Here is a 20,258-nt window from a genome sequence, read left to right on the forward strand (position 1 = left end):
GATTCATGCAAATTTAGATTAAGGAACATAGGGTGTATACGAATAGTAGGAAAGCAAAATTAACTTACAAAAGGACAAAGTGAGCAAAATGACTTCAAATTTCTCTAATTTAAATTTTAGTCTTCACTGTCATTGAAACCATTGAAACTTAAAACCAATTTAGAATCTTTCCTTTCTTTTGTGCTTTAAGTTTCTGGCAACAGTATTTGCTGGACAATAGGATGCCTTTTCACACTAACAAAAATAAATACTTCACTGCATCAATAATACTGAGGTCTAGTCTAGCATGGGCCACTATAATGTAATTATCATCGACCTGTCTCCAGCACTTGGCTAGTCTAGCACGTCTTAGATATCTTACCGTATGCTTAGGCATATTTTCACTGAAGGGTTACGAGGACTGTCTCTAGTTACCCTCATCAGAGCTACAAGCTCTAATGTCAGCACATCCCCACAACTTAAACACCGATACCAGACAGTGACACATTCATCAGTTACAGCCAATCAGTTATCTGCAGTGGATTAATCAACACGGTTAAAAAATTTAATTTACTAGTATTTTCTGGGGGTTGGGAGGGTCTATGCACACCAGTCAAAGATGTCCACAGTATCATCTGCAAGCCTACTCCATGCCCCAGTACTGACAGCCAACCAGACTATTTAACTAGTGTTTAGTTCCAAAAGCAGTAAACATTACAGAGGATTGCTGTATATTCACCAAAATATATTTACTAAATACTTTATAAAATCATGTTGCAACATATACACCACTCATTATGCAGCCCATCCTCCTAAGGTTTCCCAACGTCGAGAAAACTGTCAAATTAAGAGTGTCCACCATTAATGGACCCAATACAGAAAATGGGACAGCACGTCACTTTCGCCAGCCGCTTCCATTGTCAAGTACGACAACTTTTGGCCTTGTGTAATGCATACGATCGAAATGCGACGTTATTTGTAAGAGGACAGGTTGGTTGCAGTATGGAAGAGTATCAATGAGTATTGAATGAAAGTAGTGGTGAGAGTGGAGTCGAGTGAAAGAAGTGTGTTGAGCAAGAGCAGTGTTGAGTAAACAAGAATGTTCTGTGAAACTATGGAAAACTACGACATTTAAGTTATAACTAAGTAAACAGAGTGACTGGTAGTGCTGCTGGTGAAACAATTACTATCCTTCTTTATGGACTGGACAGAATAAAGCTTTCCCTAAATATTTAATTTATAATTCAGGGGGCATCCAATGTGACAGAGCATCCTGTGGGCCAGCAAATACATTGATAAGACAAATAAACTTCCTTTAGATTAACTCTGAAATTATGATCCTTAAGTAATTTTCTGGTGAACTGTCATATATGAGTACACTTAAAGAAATCTTTTAACATCATTCAACCAACTTCTGAACCAATAAAACTCATAGTTCGTAATCATGGATAAATGAAATTTATTAGGATATTTAAAACATATATAATGAAGACAACTCTTCATCGAAGACTCGTGATGTGAATATAAAGCTGGAAGTCTAGTCCAACCGTAAGGGTGAACTTTGTACACGAGATGTGATCCATGTGCTTTTTATGTACATTTACAAATGTCATCAAGTCTGCCAGTATGGCACACATTCTCGGCTAACAAATGCGATGAACTTCTTAATAATGATGAAATAATGTAAAATGATAGAAATGATTAGAATTAGACGGGTTGTTAACAAAAAGGCAAATTAAATATACTATTAGTTATACAACTGTCCATAGGACAGTTAGTCCTACCTTACACTCCCCTTTGTAGCCTCATTATGTGCCCACCAATACTTCCTGTCCTACCTAGACTGTAGTAGGTAGCACTCACATGCCAGCACTCACTTTCTATAGTACCCTCCCCCCCTCCTCCTCCTCCAATCAATGCAAAATAATTATCCCACTCTTTAGTTAAATACCCTTTGCACTTGCTGTCTGAAACCTAGAAGTAAAGCTTAGCATTAATACTATAATTAAATATTTATAACATTTCCCAATGACACTGAACCAAGGTATTTAATGTACTCAAATTGTGAAAAACTAGACACTAATGTGTATATATTTCAGATATACGTACAAGGGAAAAGTTCCCAGAAATTATTAACATCATGAAAAGAACTTTGTGAAACTACACAAAAATAAATGCAAATACATAGTCTCTAGCTTTTCACAAGTACTTTATGTTGCATTTCATGCATAGGTAAACCATTAGTCCTGAAAGAAAAAGAAAAAAAAAATATATACTGTACAAGAAACCCTATAAACACAACAGCCCATGCAATTGGGTATTTCTCTTAAATTGAGAAGGAAATTTTAGGACGAGTATTATTCTTCCCGAGGATAATTTTTTGTTCCTCACGCGTCCGCTTCTCCTGCTCTCTCTTAATCCTCTGCCGCTCCTCATCAATTTTCCGTTGCTCCTCGACCATCTGTAGCTGCTGCTCAGCCTGATAAACAAATGTGTCAGTGATCCTAAATCTAAAACTATACCGAATACTATACAATGAAATTTTATTTATAGTTATGGCAATGGGAATCCCCCCTTAATCAAATATTTACCATACCTTATTGTTCAGAAATTTCCTAGCACAGCAATTCACCAAAACTGGACTAACAAAATCCAGATCTGGACTTTTAAGGAATTACTAGTTCTTGATATCAACATCTTCCCTAATCATCTGAACTCATCATGTAATCCACATAAAATTCTTGGAGCAGTATGATTTCAATGAACCAGAGTTCTGGGTCATCCCAAATGCATGCCTTAACTCATGGGCCACAATACTGTACAGTACACTTAGAAGTTACACAACCTGGAGTCTGCCCAAACTCTAGGAATTTAGAGGCACGCTGGTTCGATCCAGCCATCCTGCTGGACCCATCCATGTGAAGCCATCCAGCCCCATAATTTTTCATAGATATCAAGTTATTGTGATTTCATTGTGTATTTCAAGGAGTGTTTGGTGGAGAACTACATTACCTATACCAGAGTGCATGTGGGTTACACGTAAAAATTGGATTGGGTACCAGCTCAGTGCTTCCATATTCCTAGTGAGTTCGGGGGAACTCCAGGTTGTGTCAAGGTGCATGTCTTGGTTGAGCCAGGACACCGGGTCAATACTGCCGCCCTGCTCCAAAGAATTTTTTCACATATATCACTATTGTAATTTCATTGCAATTGTAATCTACTTTATTGGTTTATGCTAGCCTGTGAGCACAACAGTACTTTACTCTGATTGAACAGGTGACCAGTTTCAACTAAACTTTCACTGAAGGCAACCAACAAAAAGCAAAAGACTTGTTCATGATCAAAAAAGGATAAACAGAGTGCATTCTATTTATGCCTAAATGTTTACAAAATGTGAATACCAGTGCAACAAGAAAACCACCTTTAAAGAGGAATTCTGAGCTGAGGAAGACAAGAATATGGGATGAAGACAAAAGTAATAGAATTTTCGATCCTATAACAAAGTAGACTCCAGAGGAACTTGAGGAAAGTGGAAGAAAAACTTCTACCCCAAAAGCAAGGAAGAAAGGCTCTGCCAAGGCTGAAATATATTGGGCATGATAAGGCACTTAATGAAGAGTAAAAGAGAAAGAACATGACCTCTGATGAAAGGCAAGGAAAATCCACACAAATGTAACTTTAAAAAGAGCAGCCACCAGACCCCTCACATAAAGGCAGCAGTACAAAATGCTACAAAACTCCACTTACAAAAAATTCAGAGGATACTCAAATATCCAGATAAGTCTGGCTGCTGATCATCTGAAAAAGGTGAAGTCACAGATACAGAAACGGGAAATGCCAGCCCACCCCAATGGCTCAAAGTGTCAAGAACTCGCAAGAGCTGATATCCTTTCACCACCCAACGATGTTTGTTGAGCATGAGTTGAGCATTAGGTTGAACCACTCCATCTGCTCCAGGTAAAGGTTTCCTGAAGATTCTCAACCCATGTTTTATATGTGGAGTGGATGGGGGTAAGCATTTCTGCTTATCCATCCAGTTTGTCCTCTTGCGATGGTACAAGCCAGAGCATGGTGCAGAACACAGTGCCACACCACACAACTTGCACTTATACCTGGTGTCCTTCCTTTTACCAGACTTGTAGCAGAAACGACACTTCAGACCTGTGTCAATGGTCAGAAACAATGACCAGGTAATGAACTGCCAGAACCCCTGGATACCTCCTAACCCTCACTGCTCTCCAGAGACAGAACCCAAGACAGATTAGAAAATACAGCAAGCAAAAATGCAAACTTCTTAAGAATATGAACCCAAAGGCAGACCACTGGCTGGCTAGATAGCCCACACCACGGCAAACCGGTGGTGTCTGTGGTGCAGATAATACAGTGAAACACCTGAATATGGGAGATATTCAGAATAGTCCCATATTCATTCAAAACACTGATATTCAAAACACCCCCCAGCTGAATAAGAGAGATACTTCCTGAATATGGAAGGAAGTATTCAAGATCACTACAGAACCGAATGCGAACTATGTTTAAACTATGTACACACTCGTCTGGGTCCTACCACTAGTTAATACCACTCGTCACCAGATAGCAGCCCTGGTGATCCAAGGGTTTTGGGAAGCCTTCCTAGTTATTCATGCAACTTCTGACCACCACGGGAAGGAAGGCAGGGTGCTCATACTCATTCCAAACTTCTTGACACACACACACACACACACACACACACACCCCATGTCTACCAACCTTATTCTGGGTCCTGCTTTTTTGCTCCTACCCTAAAGATCTATTCATTATTCTATCATCATCCATTCACACATGCCAAACTTGTAAAATAAAATTTATTACATTTAAAAGGCTAAGCACCACAAGCTTAGCTAAAATACAAGTATTTTTAGGTTGCAATGACCAATTTTTGTTTATATTATGCCCTTAAACACTTTCGGCAGGTGGGGGATGGAAATTGTGTCCATAAATAACTCTCAGATGGTAAGCGGGGATACATGTTGCGTTAAAAATTTAAATATTTGTTAAAACTCCATTTATTGTTTGATTTTTATGGAAAAAGTTTTAAAAAGCACTCCTTTAGATTGTCAACAATTTGATACAAAATGAATGATATAACACGATAATTGAGGTCAGATGACTGGAAAGATTATAAATACTTGTGTGGTGACGAGTGTCCAAAATTTAAATACTGTATGTTAAAATTACATTTATTGTTCCAATATTATGGGACTAGTTTTAAAATGTGTACCTTTAGATGGCAAACAATTTGATATTAAAATGAAAGAAGCAGTCTGAAAATTAAGGTCAAAACACTGAAAAGATCACTACTCAAAAGATCGCTCGACAAAAGATCGCTCATCACTTGTGTAGTGATGAGTGACCAAAATTAAAATATTGGTTAAAATTCCATTTACCGTTTGATTATTATGGGACTAGTTCTAAATGCACGCCTTTCGATTGTGAACAATTTGATACCAAAATGGACGATGCAGCATGAAAATTGAGGTGAGAAAACTGAAGTGTATATACATTTTAGTGCAGGTGTAGATAGGTGCTTGCTTATGGGTAATGCCTGGCAGATTTTCAGGTTTGCAGAAGCACAAAAGCGCACCCGCTTTTTTTTTAACCTTATATGCCTATATCCCTTTAGAAAATTCTATTGCCAACAATTTGATACCACAATGAACGACGTAGCACAAAAATTGAAGTAAAAAAACTGTAAAGAGTATACAAATTTTAGTGTTGGTGCGCGTTCACAAGAAACACCAGGCCGACCCTGGGATGGGCTAGGGAGCGCGTGCCTGGCCACGCAAAGTGTTAACTTTAGATATCCAGATCACTGTAAACCCAAATAAACATAGTTTCAGCAAACAGTGTATATTCAAACGGCCTCCAACAAAACTACAGTAACACAGGGGTTTTGGACAATAATCCATTTATCCTCATTTTCAAAGTGATCTATTTAATTATTGTAATTTTCCACACACTTAAATAGAGCTTTTCAAAATTATTAAGCCAACACTTCTTTTAACTTATTTTAATATGGAGAATCAAAATTAAGAATATTAGAACTTACCAATTTCATCTGTGCAATTTCTATCTTTCTCTTATTCTCCTCCATAATCCGTTCCAGCTCCTCACGTTGCTTACGTTCCTCCTCCTAGAAAACAGAATAAGGCGTCACACAAGCGTCAGAATTGACTAAGTATGGTGGACAAGTAAATGGAAGCTAGTTACCAGACATCAACACTTCTGCAATATAACAACTTTGAAATTATCCTTCTTTATGTATATCATTAGTAAAATGCTGAGCTCATCAAAGACCCTACTGATCTCTAGTTCTGTAAGTAAACATTGTGGGAGGTGTACTTATGTCTTTAAACATATTTGTAAATATATATATTCAAGGACATGTGTAAACCTCTTACAATTCAATCTTTAATGACAAAAATCTTTATAAATTTTTATGAAATATACTGAGCAAGTCTGCGTGCAGACCTTGATATGAGAAGTGAAAGATATTTAATAACTAGCAGAAAATAACTACCATAAAATGAAATTCATATCAAACATCAATGGTCACATTGGGTACAAAGGCAAAGGGAAATATATGACAATACAGACTTTAAAATAGCACTTAATTCAGAGTTAAATAATTCTATTAGCAAGCATGTTGGTCTGACTAGTCAACAATGAAGAAAAAGAACAGGAAATTTGTGTATGTACAACATGCTTGCTTCAAACACTAAGACACAAGACACAGTAAAAAAAATCTCCCTGCAAAGGATCCATAACAACACTTTAATTTAACTCCTGAGCAACAAACTAAATAGAAATTGCTGATACTTTGCAAGAAGAATCTAGACACAACAAAACACATTAAACTGGCAAGCTTCCACTGCTAGCCATGAAAAATCAGTGTCTTATTTCATCAAGCAATAAAAAACATAGTTTAAGCTTTTACGTTCCATTCTTACTCATCTAATGGAAACATACTAGCTTAATGAATTTATGCTGCATCCATTATAAAAATCACTATACCTGTTATATAGTTACCATAAAGATGCCGTCAAATCCACTCCTAGAACTGCTCTGGCCTAAAATCCGCAGCTGACAATTCTTGGTTGCAAGCCGCCATTATTATGTCTAGTCTGTTTAGAGTGGTTGTCCACTAAAGTGCCTCATTGCCACACTGCTATGTTCGTGTGTTTCCAGACAAACATAAACGGATCATACACACAACCATCTACACACACACACACACCACACACACATGATGAGGAATATGAAGGATATACATAATATTCACAAGGAAATACACGTATACAACGGTATAATAATAAAACACAAATGATAGAGAAGGGGGGGGAGACAACAGCCAGTCACTTCACACTCAACATGGTAACTGTCTGGGAGCAACGTGATTAAACTTTATCACATACCAAAGTTTACAAAGTTTGTACAGCACATCTCTGGAATCTTTAATTGGCTCAAATTCACATTTCACTTTCAAAACACAAAGAATCAGCTGAAAGAGTGTGAGTTAGTCTTCATGCAGAATGGAAATTTATTGATCTTATCTTTTTTTTTTACCTAGTTATGAATTAAATAACAGTTATTAGACAAATGTATTACAGTATATTATTATTCTGCAGTCCTTTCCTGACAACCAACTGTAGAAATTATATTAATCCTATCACTCCTGATTTGATTGCAGAGTACAACATGATTGTCTACACTAATCACTGTGGATGACCTTAAAAAATAAAAATAATAATAATGCCATTGACCATAAGCAACTGAGGCCTCACATCACATTAAGTTGATTGTTTAGAGATCTCTTAATAAATATTGATTAAAAAGGTTCGTGAAACCCAGACCTACTCCAGAGAACGAGTCCCTCCCATGAATCAACCACCCAGGCTCCCACTCTGGTGCAAAAGCTTTAGCCTTCCTGAAATTGGTAGCTGCATAGGTATTGCCCTAGAAAGCAGCCCATCTGAATCTCCCACATTGAGAATGAAGTTAGGAGCACTGTGTAAACTTCCCTCCCTAAAAGTCTGCATTCTAGAGCTCCAGCAAATAAGGCTCAATAAAGCCAGCAAAAAATCCCCGGTGAAGCCCAGGGAGAGAAGCTCTACCTCTCGCTTCTTCTGATCCTCCTCCTGCTGACGACGTTTTTCTTGTAACTCCTCTAGCATCTGCTGTTCCATGAGGCACTTGGCCTCCTCCACTCGACGTAACACTTCAGCTTCTATTTCATCTCGTCTACGTTCCAGCTCCTCCTCTACTCTGCGTGCTACTAATTCTTCCAATCTTTTAGCTGCAACTTCCTCTACCAGTTTTTGTTCTGCTTCTCTCTGCCTCCTGAGATGTATAAAGTACAAACATAATTAACCAGTATGCATGTCATTAAAATGTTATTTAACTCTATTTATAATCTATTCTATTCTATATATAATTACTTATTCCTATATCCTAAATTTCAGCCAGCCTTAAATCATCTGTAGCTACATCTCATCTATACTTTCCTGACTTTTTTTCCTTTCATTTGAAAGACAGTAATAAGATTTTCTCCTTAGCACCATATATAGAAATTGTAACAAGCATTAACAGAAACGACACTTAAAATATAACATGCTTCAAAACAAGAAATAGTAGAATAACAAACCTAACTCTCTCCAGCTCAGCCAACCTGTCCACTTCATCAATCTTCTTTTCTCTTGTTCTAGGTTCCTCGTCACTGGTTGTGGATGATGATGATGAGCGTGACAATTTACGACTGGAAAAGCAGAATCATACAAATGATTAAAATTGTATGAACAAAATAACAGCAGTCGAGGGCAAACATAATAAAAACAACTGCATTAAATAATCAGATGAAATAAAGTAATGAAATACAGTGCAGATAAATCCCACCCTCCATACCTTCCCACTCCCCTCTTACTGCATGTGTACATGCTTGTACGTGTGTGTACCTGGCCTTGAGTAAAAGCATGTACTTGACAATGTGTGTGTGTAATTACCTAAGTGTAGTTACAGGATGAGAGCTACGCTCATGGTGTCCCGTCTTCCCACATATAACACTTTGAAACTACTGACGGTTTTGGCCTCCACCACCTTCTCACCTAACTTGTTCCAACCGTCTACCACTCTGTTTACAAAAGTGAATTTTCTTATATTTCTCTGGCAACTTTGTTTCATTAGTTTAAATCTATGACGTCTTGTTCTTGAAGTTCCGGGTCTCGGGAATTCTTCCCAATCAATTTTATCGAATCCTGTTACCATATTGTATCACCATTACCATTGTAGTGATCATATCGCCTCTTTTTCTTCTCTAGTTTTTGCACATTTAATGCCTCTAACCTCTCCTCGTAGCTCTTGTCCTTCAGTTCTGGGAGCCATTTAATGGCATGTCTTTGCACCTTTTCCAGTTTGTTGATGTGCTTCGTACGATATGGGCACCATACTACCGCTGCATATTCCAGCTTTGGTCAACAAAAGTCGTGAACAATTTCTTTAGTATTTCGCCATCCATGTACTTAAAAGCAATTCTGAAGTTAGAAAGTGTAGCACAGGCTCCTCGCATAATGTTCTTAATGTGGTTCTCAGGTGACAGTGACAGTTTTCTATCTAGAAGCACCCCTAGATCCCTTTCTTTGTCAGAATTCTTTAAAGATTTCTCACATAATTTATAGGTTGTGTGGTACGTTATGTGGCATAGATAAATGCCACATTACATAACATGGCATTTATTCACATTAAATTCCATTTGCCAAGTAGTGCTCCATATACTTATTTTGTCCAGATCTTGAAGGGCATGACAATCATCTAGGTTTCTTATCTTCCCTATTCTCTTAGCATCATCAGCAAACATGTTCATATTATTCTGTATACCAACTGGTAGATCATTTATGTAGACAATAAACATCACTGGTGCAAGAACTGAACCCTGTGGTACTCCACTTGTGACATTCCTCCAATCCAATACATTGCCTCTGATTACAGCCCTCATTTTTCTATCAGTTAGGACATTTTTCATCCATTTTTCATCCATTTTCCATCCATTTTTCATCCATCCAGCTTACCTGTCACCCCTCCAATATGTTTCAGTTTCCAGAACAACCTCTTATGTGGAACTCTGTCAAAAGCCTTTTTTAGGTCCAGATAGATGCAGTCAAACCAACCATCTCTTTCCTGTAAAATATCTGTGGCTCGATCATAGAAACTGAGTAAATTCGTTACACAGTATCTTCCAGATTGAAAACCATACTGTCTGTCTGATATTATATCATTTCTCTCCAGGTGTTCTACCCATTTACTTTTATCTTTTCCAATATTTTGACTAATACACTTGTCAAAGATACGGGTCTATTATTGAGGGGGTCCCTTCTGCTACTTTGTAGATTAGAACTATGTTAGCCATTTTCCACACACATCTGCTATGATTCCTGTACACAGGGATGCCTGAAAAATCAGTTGAAGTGGAATGCTGAGCTCAGGTGCACATTCTATCAGAACCCATGGTGAAACTCCATCGGGACCAACTGCTTTGTTCTTACTTAGCTCTAAGGGGATTTTTTCCACTTCGTCTCTAGACACCTCTATGTGCTCTGTGTTGTTCTCTGGAACTCTTATTGTGTCTGGTTCCCTGATGATTTCATTTTGTACAAACACGCTTTGGAAATTTTCGTTTAATGTTTCACACATTTCCTTTTCATTTTCCGTGAATCTATTTCCCATATTCAACCTGTGAATATTATCCTTTACCTGCAATTTGTTGTTTATGAATTTATAGAATAGACCTGGTTCTGTTTTACATTTGTCTGCAATCCCTTTTTCAAAACTTCTTTCTGCCTCTCTCCTCACTGCCGTGTAGTAGTTTCTCGCATCTTTGTATCGCTGGTATGTTTGGGAGTTTGGCCAAAGTTTGGTGTATGTGTGTGTACCTGGCCTGGAGTACAAGCATGTACTTGACAATGAGTGTGTGTGTGTACCTGGCCTGGAGTACAAGCATGTACTTGACAATGAGTGTGTGTGTGTACCTGGCCTGGAGTACAAGCATGTACTTGACAATGAGTGTGAGTGTGTGTACCTGGCCTGGAGTACAAGCATGTACTTGACAATGAGTGTGTGTGTGTACCTGGCCTGGAGTACAAGCATGTACTTGACAATGAGTGAGTGTGTGTACCTGGCCTGGAGTACATGCATGTACTTGACAATGAGTGTGTGTGTACCTGGCCTGGAGTACAAGCATGTACTTGACAATGAGTGTGAGTGTGTACCTGGCCTGGAGTACAAGCATGTACTTGACAATGAGTGTGAGTGTGTGTACCTGGCCTTGGAGGGACGTTCCTTGGACCTCTCGCGGTCTCTATGTCTGCGCCGCTCCCTCTCGCGGGACCGAGACCTTCTCTTGTGTGACCTCTTGCTCTTGTGTCTCTTGGGAGTCCTGCTCCTGGAGCGTGATCTGCCCATGGCTGGTGGAGGCGGGGGTGGTGGTGCAGGTTACCGGGTCTCACAACACACTCCACAACACGACGCCATTTGCTACTGCAGCTAAACAACCTCCGTTTCCTCCCTATTTTCTCCTTCTTCTGAAAACGAATAACAAAGCATATTCAGTCTTGCTAGTCCCTTAGGATCATAGCGTAATTTTTTCCTAGATCGTATTTATATTCTGTATTTTAAAAGTCCTTTATATTTACTTACAGAAATAATAATGAAACTATAAGTTATAAGAGCAAATATTATTGGAAGGGTGGTCGGAGGAGGTCTCCTGGCATAATAATGGTACCGGCGGCTCCCACCTCTCTACCTAACTACCTCATCAAGATTGTAACTGGCTTAGCTAAATGAATTGTGAGGTTCAGTCCCTGAGCCCATTATGTGCCTCTGTAACCCTTTCCACTACCGCCCACAAGATGGGTATGGGGTGCATAATAAATGAACTAAACTAAACTCTCTACCCTTCCTCCCTTATCTTTACATACACAATTTGTAGGTTTACGTAAAGATAAATTAATTACATCTACATTACAACCAAAGCCAATTATTTAAGCCAATCATATATAATTGCCTTTGGATGTAATGTAGATGATTTGACTGCATTATCCTGCATATAATAATTCATTGATATAAATGGATCGAGGATGTCTATATACTCTTTATACTCTTTTGAAACAAATTCGGGTGTCGAATATGTCTTACGTAATACCCTGACACAAGGACAGAAAATCAGTGGGAGATTTGGACTAATACACATGTGCTACATGAGTCCTGGCTTAAGGCTTTCTTTTTATAATTACTTTACATGTGGTGATCAGTCTGTTAAAGGGGATTCTTGTATTGTGATTTGTGTATCTGTACTCACTGAATTTGTGCGCCCCTCGAGGGACTTGAAATAGAGGGGGGTAGAAATAGCCTGATACTCTATCCCTTTGAGATGTATATTTTTCTTGTCTCAATAAACACACTTGAACTTGCACTTGAGCAGTCTGTGGGCTGCCGGGTCAGAGTTCCAGTTACTTGTGAGAACTAAACCTCACACAACAAGATGAGACGACGACGTTTCGGTCCGTCCTGGACCATTATCAAGTCGATAGTTCACAGGCACCGCTCCTGTCAGGTAAGTCCACCACGGGCTCACTATATATAGCCCGTGCTACTTGCCCCGCTCCTCAAGTTCAAGTTCAAGTATGTTTATTGAGATAAGCAATAAATACATCTCAAAGGGATAGAGTAGCTTAGGCTATTTCTACCCCCCTCTACTTCAAGTCCCTCAAGGGGCGCACAAATTCAGTGAGTACAAATAGACATATAACAGTACAAGAATCCCATTTAACATTGCATACAGCAAGTACAGCATATAATTGTTACATTCTTGGGGCAAAATTCTTGTAGCTCCTAAGTATACTGTCTATTATACCATTATCACACATCCAAACAATTTGATGTGGTACACTATTTATTTCCTTATTTCTATATTTTTCAATAAGGTGACACTCTAATACATAATGTTCTAAGGTGTGGGCGTACGGCATACTACATAATTTACACTCCTTATCTTTTTCACTGACATCAACACCGTATTGCCAGATATATTTATATCCTAATCGTAATCTCATGTAAATTGAATCCTTCCAAGTAGACTTTCCTTTACCATAAGTGAAGGACGAATTTGTATTTATTATTGAATAATTCTTAAGTGTGTTACTACTGTCCACCATTGCCATTCTCTTTATCATTTCTTCACCCTCCTGAATCACCTTGAGTCTTGTTTTTATTTGTTTCAAGGTTAACTGACATACAACATCAACAAGAGTTTTTCAGTGGCTCTCTTCGCTATGTCATCAACTACCTCATTCAACAGTATTCCCACATGTGAAGGGATCCACATGAATCTTACCTTATACCCAGTTTTTTCTAGTTTCTTAACATTCTCTCTACACTCTATCACAATATTCTGATATACTGGGCGTCTGCTATTTAAAGACTCTAACGCTCCTCTGCTGTCAATAAAGAAGCAAGCATTTTTACCACATTTGACTACTTCCTGTAATCCTGCTAATACTCCTTGGAGTTCAGCCTGCGTTGAAGAGACATTGTCAGTTAAGCGGCGTCCAATAACAGTATCTACAGTGCCGATGTCAGTGTACTCCCTGATCAAGACTCCACATCCTGCCTTCCCATCTCTAGCTACTGACCCATCACAATATACATGTAGAGTGTTTTCCGTAGGCAGTTTTCTAATTATACAATCATATGTTGCCCTCAGCTCTCCTATTTCATACATACTTTTTTTCTTATGCAAGGGAGTAATTACTACATCTACATTACAATCCTCCCATGGTGGTGTAAATTTTCTCTTGGGCACATCAATACACTCTGTAATAACATCATACTTTATAACATTATAACATAATTTATTCATATATACTCCCTTCTTCATCATACACTGTTCACTACTTCCCACCTTTTGAACCGAGAGGATTAATTCATTAGCTCCCCCACCTCTCATTAATCTAATGGCAGAGGCTACATTTATCTCTGAAATTCTATCCCCAATACTCTGCAGATTCAACTCCATCCTCATTATCTCAATCATAGCATTTCTTGGGCATCCTAAGATAATTCTCATTGCTTCATTTTGTACCTTCTCCAACTTGCCCATCCTACCTTTACCAAAACAAGAAACGACAGGTGCAGCATAATCAATATGAGATCTTACAGTACTCAAGTATAACATTCGTAGCACAGGGACTCCCACTCCGGCCTGTGCTACTTGCCCCACTCCTGTGCCAGGTAAGTCCACCACCGGCTCACTATAGCCCGTGCTACTTGCCCCGCTCCTGTGCCAGGTAAGTCCACCACGGGCTCACTATAGCCCGTGCTACTTGCCCCGCTCCTGTGGCAGGTAAGTCCACCACGGGCTCACCATAGCCCGCGCTACTTGGAACTTGTTCCGAGTAGCTGAATCTATAACAACAACAACAACAACAGTCCCTGAGCCCATTATGTGCCTCTGTAACCCTTTCCACTACCGTCCACAAGATGGGTATGGGGTGCATAATAAATGAACTAAACTAAACTTGTGGTGGGAGCCAGATTGATTGATTGATGAAGATTAAGGCACGGGCATGAATAGCCTGTAAGATGGCAAGGGCATGAATAGCCCGTAAGTGGTGGCCCTTTTGAGCCATTACCAGTATCAAGAGCTGATACTGGAGATCTGTGGAGGTGCGACATGAAGATTTTGCCACCCAAGAGGTAGCATGGGCATGAATAGCCCGTAAAGGGAGCGAGGTGGTTGTTGTTTTAGATTCAGCTACTCAGAACAAGATGTTCCAGTAGCACGGGCAATGGTGAGCCCGTAAGTGAAGGCTCTATGGAGCCTTTATCTGTATCAAACCTTTATCAGAGCCTCAAGGCTCTGTCTCAAGGCTGGGGACCTCTGATATTCATAAGATATATAAATGATTTAGATTCAGGTTTGAGCAGCAACATTTGCAAATTTGCCGATGATACAAAAATCGAGGGAAATAACCACGGAAATAGACTCACTATCATTTCAAGACGATCTAAACAGGGTTCTGAAATGGTCATCTCATCTATATATATAAAATGCTGAACTGTAATGTCAATCCTGACCTTAAAAGCTTCCTAGAAGGTTGTAACAAAACCCATGGGCACCACACCAGAAACAAATACCTATTTGATATTCCAAGAGTACGACTTAATGTCTTAATCAAACGAGAAATGCTCTACAAATCAAGGGACCCAGACTGTGGAATAACCTTCCCAATCATGTCAAAGGCTATATTTCTCTCAACCAGTTTAAAATAAAAACTAATACCTAATAAACTTGCGAGGCCCATGCGAGGCAAGACAAATCCTAAAGGGTTTTTTCAGTTATATCGTACTAAGACTAGGGAAAGGATAGGTCCATTAAAAACTGAGACAGGTCAAATAACAGATAGTGATGAAGAGATGAGTAGTATTTTTAATAAATATTTTGTATCTGTATTTACTAAAGAGGAACTTAACAATATGCCTTCAGCCGAACAAGTCTATGTGGGTGGGGACGAGGACAGGTTGACGAGTTTAGCAGTTACCAGGGAGGATGTTCTTAAACAAATAGTAAAACTCAAACCAAACAAATCCCCAGGGCCGGATGAAGTGTTTGCTAGGGTGCTTAAAGAATGCAAAGAGGAGCTTTGTGACCCACTGTCAACCATATTTAATAAATCAATAGAGTCAGGCAGAGTGCCAGAGTTTTGGAAAGTTGCTAATGTGATACCAGTTTTTAAGAAAGGAGATAGATCACTTGCGTCTAACTATCGACCAATTAGCCTAACGTCTATTGTGGGAAAGTTACTCGAATCTATAATAGCAAATAAAATTCGTCTTCATCTTGAAAAACATAAATTAATAATTGAGTCGCAACATGGTTTTATAAATGGCCGTTCATGTTTAACAAATTTGTTATCTTTTTATTCTAGCATTGTTGAGGCAGTTGATAGTGGTAAGGATTGCGATGTTGTATACCTTGACTTTAGCAAAGCTTTTGATACAGTGCCACATGAAAGACTGATTAAAAAAATAGAGTCTCATGGTATTGGGGGTGCTATATTAAGGGAGGATGTTCTTAAACAAATAGTAAAACTCAAACCAAACAAATCCCCAGGGCCGGATGAAGTGTTTGCTAGGGTGCTTAAAGAATGCAAAGAGGAGCTTTGTGACCCACTGTCAACCATATTTAATAAATCAATAGAGTCAGGCAGAGTGCCAGAGTTTTGGAAAGTTGCTAATGTGATACCAGTTTTTAAGAAAGGAGATAGATCACTTGCGTCTAACTATCGACCAATTAGCCTAACGTCTATTGTGGGAAAGTTACTCGAATCTATAATAGCAAATAAAATTCGTCTTCATCTTGAAAAACATAAATTAATAATTGAGTCGCAACATGGTTTTATAAATGGCCGTTCATGTTTAACAAATTTGTTATCTTTTTATTCTAGCATTGTTGAGGCAGTTGATAGTGGTAAGGATTGCGATGTTGTATACCTTGACTTTAGCAAAGCTTTTGATACAGTGCCACATGAAAGACTGATTAAAAAAATAGAGTCTCATGGTATTGGGGGTGCTATATTAAGCTGGATTAGGGCATGGCTATACCAAAGGAAACAGAGAGTTAGTATAAATGGAATCAAGTCAGAGTGGGAAAATGTTGTAAGTGGAGTGCCTCAAGGCTCTGTCCTGGGACCTCTGTTGTTTATAATATATATAAATGATTTAGATTCAGGTTTGAGTAGCAACATTTGCAAATTTGCCGATGATACGAAAATCGGTAGGGAAATTAATTCGGAGGAGGACTCACTATCACTTCAAGTTGATCTAGATAGGGTTTTGAAATGGTCAAAGGATTGGCAGATGCAGTTTAATGCTGATAAATGTAAAGTTCTGAGGTTAGGTAATGATGATAGAGTTACAAGATACGAGCTAGATGGTGTTGTGATTGCGAAGTCGGATTGCGAAAGGGATCTGGGAGTTATGATTAGTAAGAATTTAAAACAAAAGGATCAATGCATAAATGTTCGTAATAAGGCAAATCGGACACTTGGATTTATTAATCGCAGCGTTAGTAACAAGACACCTGGTGTGGTTCTCAAGCTATATCTTGCTCTAGTTAGGCCCCATTTAGATTATGCAGTTCAGTTTTGGTCGCCATATTATAGAATGGATATAAATTCACTTGAACGTGTCCAGCGTAGGATGACTAAGTTAATTCCCCAAATTAGAAATCTTTCATATGAAGAAAGATTAACAAAGCTTAAGTTGCATTCACTGGAAAGGCGAAGAGTTAGGGGTGACATGATAGAGGTTTACAAGTGGATGAATGGACATAACCGGGGGGATATTAATAGGGTATTAAAAGTATCAACACAGGACAGAACACGAAACAATGGATATAAATTGGATAAGTTTAGATTTAGGAAAGACTTGGGTAAATACTGGTTCAGTAACAGGGTTGTTGATTTGTGGAACCAATTGCCGCGTAACATTGTGGAGGTGGGGTCCCTCGATTGTTTCAAGCACGGGTTGGACAAGTATATGAGTGGGATTGGGTGGTTATAGAATAGGAGCTGCCTCGTATGGGCCAATAGGCCTTCTGCAGTTACCTTTGTTCTTATGTTCTTATGTTCTTATTAAGCTGGATTAGGGCATGGCTATACCAAAGGAAACAGAGAGTTAGTATAAATGGAATCAAGTCAGAGTGGGAAAATGTTGTAAGTGGAGTGCCTCAAGGCTCTGTCCTGGGACCTCTGTTGTTTATAATATATATAAATGATTTAGATTCAGGTTTGAGTAGCAACATTTGCAAATTTGCCGATGATACGAAAATCGGTAGGGAAATTAATTCGGAGGAGGACTCACTATCACTTCAAGTTGATCTAGATAGGGTTTTGAAATGGTCAAAGGATTGGCAGATGCAGTTTAATGCTGATAAATGTAAAGTTCTGAGGTTAGGTAATGATGATAGAGTTACAAGATACGAGCTAGATGGTGTTGTGATTGCGAAGTCGGATTGCGAAAGGGATCTGGGAGTTATGATTAGTAAGAATTTAAAACAAAAGGATCAATGCATAAATTTTCGTAATAAGGCAAATCGGACACTTGGATTTATTAATCGCAGCGTTAGTAACAAGACACCTGGTGTGGTTCTCAAGCTATATCTTGCTCTAGTTAGGCCCCATTTAGATTATGCAGTTCAGTTTTGGTCGCCATATTATAGAATGGATATAAATTCACTTGAACGTGTCCAGCGTAGGATGACTAAGTTAATTCCCCAAATTAGAAATCTTTCATATGAAGAAAGATTAACAAAGCTGAAGTTGCATTCACTGGAAAGGCGAAGAGTTAGGGGTGACATGATAGAGGTTTACAAGTGGATGAATGGACATAACCGGGGGGATATTAATAGGGTATTAAAAGTATCAACACAGAACAAAACACGAAACAATGGATATAAATTGGATAAGTTTAGATTTAGGAAAGACTTGGGTAAATACTGGTTCAGTAACAGGGTTGTTGATTTGTGGAACCAATTGCCGCGTAACATTGTGGAGGTGGGGTCCCTCGATTGTTTCAAGCACGGGTTGGACAAGTATATGAGTGGGATTGGGTGGTTATAGAATAGGAGCTGCCTCGTATGGGCCAATAGGCCTTCTGCAGTTACCTTTGTTCTTATGTTCTTAAACTCCCTATAACGTACCTTATCCCTAAATATCAACCCATGTCTTGCTATTTTTAACAATGCTGTTTGTCGACCAACTTGTATAATTGCTATTTTATGCCATGTCCCCCTCCCCTTTTTTTATTCCTTTTTTTTTCAACACAATTTATTCTTTAAGCTCAATTACTGTTAAGTTTTAGTCTAAATGTTTGTTCCCCCCACACCCCCACACCTTGCCCGGAACGCTAAGCGTATTAGTGGCTGTAGGTATTGTATGTACTAGCTCTATCTTTAAATCCAACATTATGTTTGTAACTCATCTTCAATGTATGTACCTTTACCTGAATAAAAAATCTAAATCTAAATCTAGTTTTGGTCGCCGTACTATAGAATGGATATAAATTCACTTGAACATGTCTAGCGTAGGATGACAAAGTTAATCTCCCAAATTAGAAACCTGTCATATGCAGAAAGATTAACAAAGCTTAAATTGCAATCACTGGAAAGGCGAAGAGTTAGGGGTGACATGATAGAGGTTTACAAGTGGGCGAATGGACATAACAAAGGGGATATTAATAGGGTATTAAAAGTATCAACACAAGACAGAACACGAAACAATGGGTATAAATTGGATAAGTTTAGATTTAAGAAAGACTTGGGTAAATACTGGTTCAGTAACAGGGTTGTTGATTTGTGGAACCAATTACCGCGTAACGTGGGGTAATTGGGTCCCTCAATTGTTTCAAGCGCGGGATGGACAAGTATATATAATAATAATAATAATAATAATTTTTATTTAGGCAAAGGTACATACATAAAGAGATTTTACAAAGTTTGTTGGCTTTATAGATAGGAGCTAGTACATACAATGCCTAAAGCCACTATTACGCAAAGCGTTTCGGGCAGGAAATATGAGTGGGATTGGGTGGTTATAAATAGGAGCTGCCTCGTATGGGCCAATAGGCCTTCTGCAGTTGCCTTTGTTCTTATGTTCTTATGTTTAACACAAGACAGAACACCAAACAATGCGTATAAATTGGATAAGTTTAGATTTAGGAAATACCTGGGTAAATACTGGTTCGGTAACAGGGTTGTTGATTTGTGGAACCAATTACCACGTAACATAACAAAAGTTGGATCTCTTAATTGTTTCAAGCGCAGGTTAGACATACGTATATATGAATATATGAATGAGATTGGATAGTATAAATAGGAGCTGCCTCGTATGGGCCAATAGGCCTTCTGCAGTTACCTTTATTCTTATGTTCTTATGAGTGTAAAAGTACCAATCTTATGTAATTTCACTAACCCATTGTACCTTCTTGTAAATAAAAATTATTATTATTATTATTATATTTTTATAAAGTGGCTGCTGGTCCCTGGATATAATGAATTATAAATAAATAAATATATTATATAATAGATAAATACCAATTTATATAATTGTTAATTTATTTACGAGAGGAAGTATGATGAATCGTCTTTTTATTCATCTTCATATTACAGATCAATGAAAAATTCGTTGGCGTGT

At 38.4% G+C, this 20,258-nt stretch overlaps 1 protein-coding gene across 1 annotated transcript; it reads right to left on the reverse strand.

Moving 5' to 3' along the window:
* Positions 1-1,414: 1,414 nt before the first annotated feature.
* LOC123756106 (arginine and glutamate-rich protein 1) lies at positions 1,415-11,763 on the reverse strand. The gene is made up of 6 exons (XM_045739109.2): positions 11,704-11,763; positions 11,327-11,588; positions 8,663-8,773; positions 8,133-8,358; positions 6,068-6,151; positions 1,415-2,458 (listed from the first exon to the last, which is right to left on the reverse strand). The coding sequence occupies exons 2-6, from the start codon at positions 11,467-11,469 to the stop codon at positions 2,306-2,308; spliced, it is 717 nt and encodes a 238-aa protein (XP_045595065.1). The 5' UTR covers positions 11,470-11,588; positions 11,704-11,763; the 3' UTR covers positions 1,415-2,305.
* Positions 11,764-20,258: the final 8,495 nt, after the last annotated feature.

The sequence above is a fragment of the Procambarus clarkii genome, chromosome 36 (assembly GCF_040958095.1).
Source record: "Procambarus clarkii isolate CNS0578487 chromosome 36, FALCON_Pclarkii_2.0, whole genome shotgun sequence".
In the NCBI taxonomy this organism is placed as follows: Eukaryota; Metazoa; Arthropoda; class Malacostraca; order Decapoda; family Cambaridae; genus Procambarus; species Procambarus clarkii.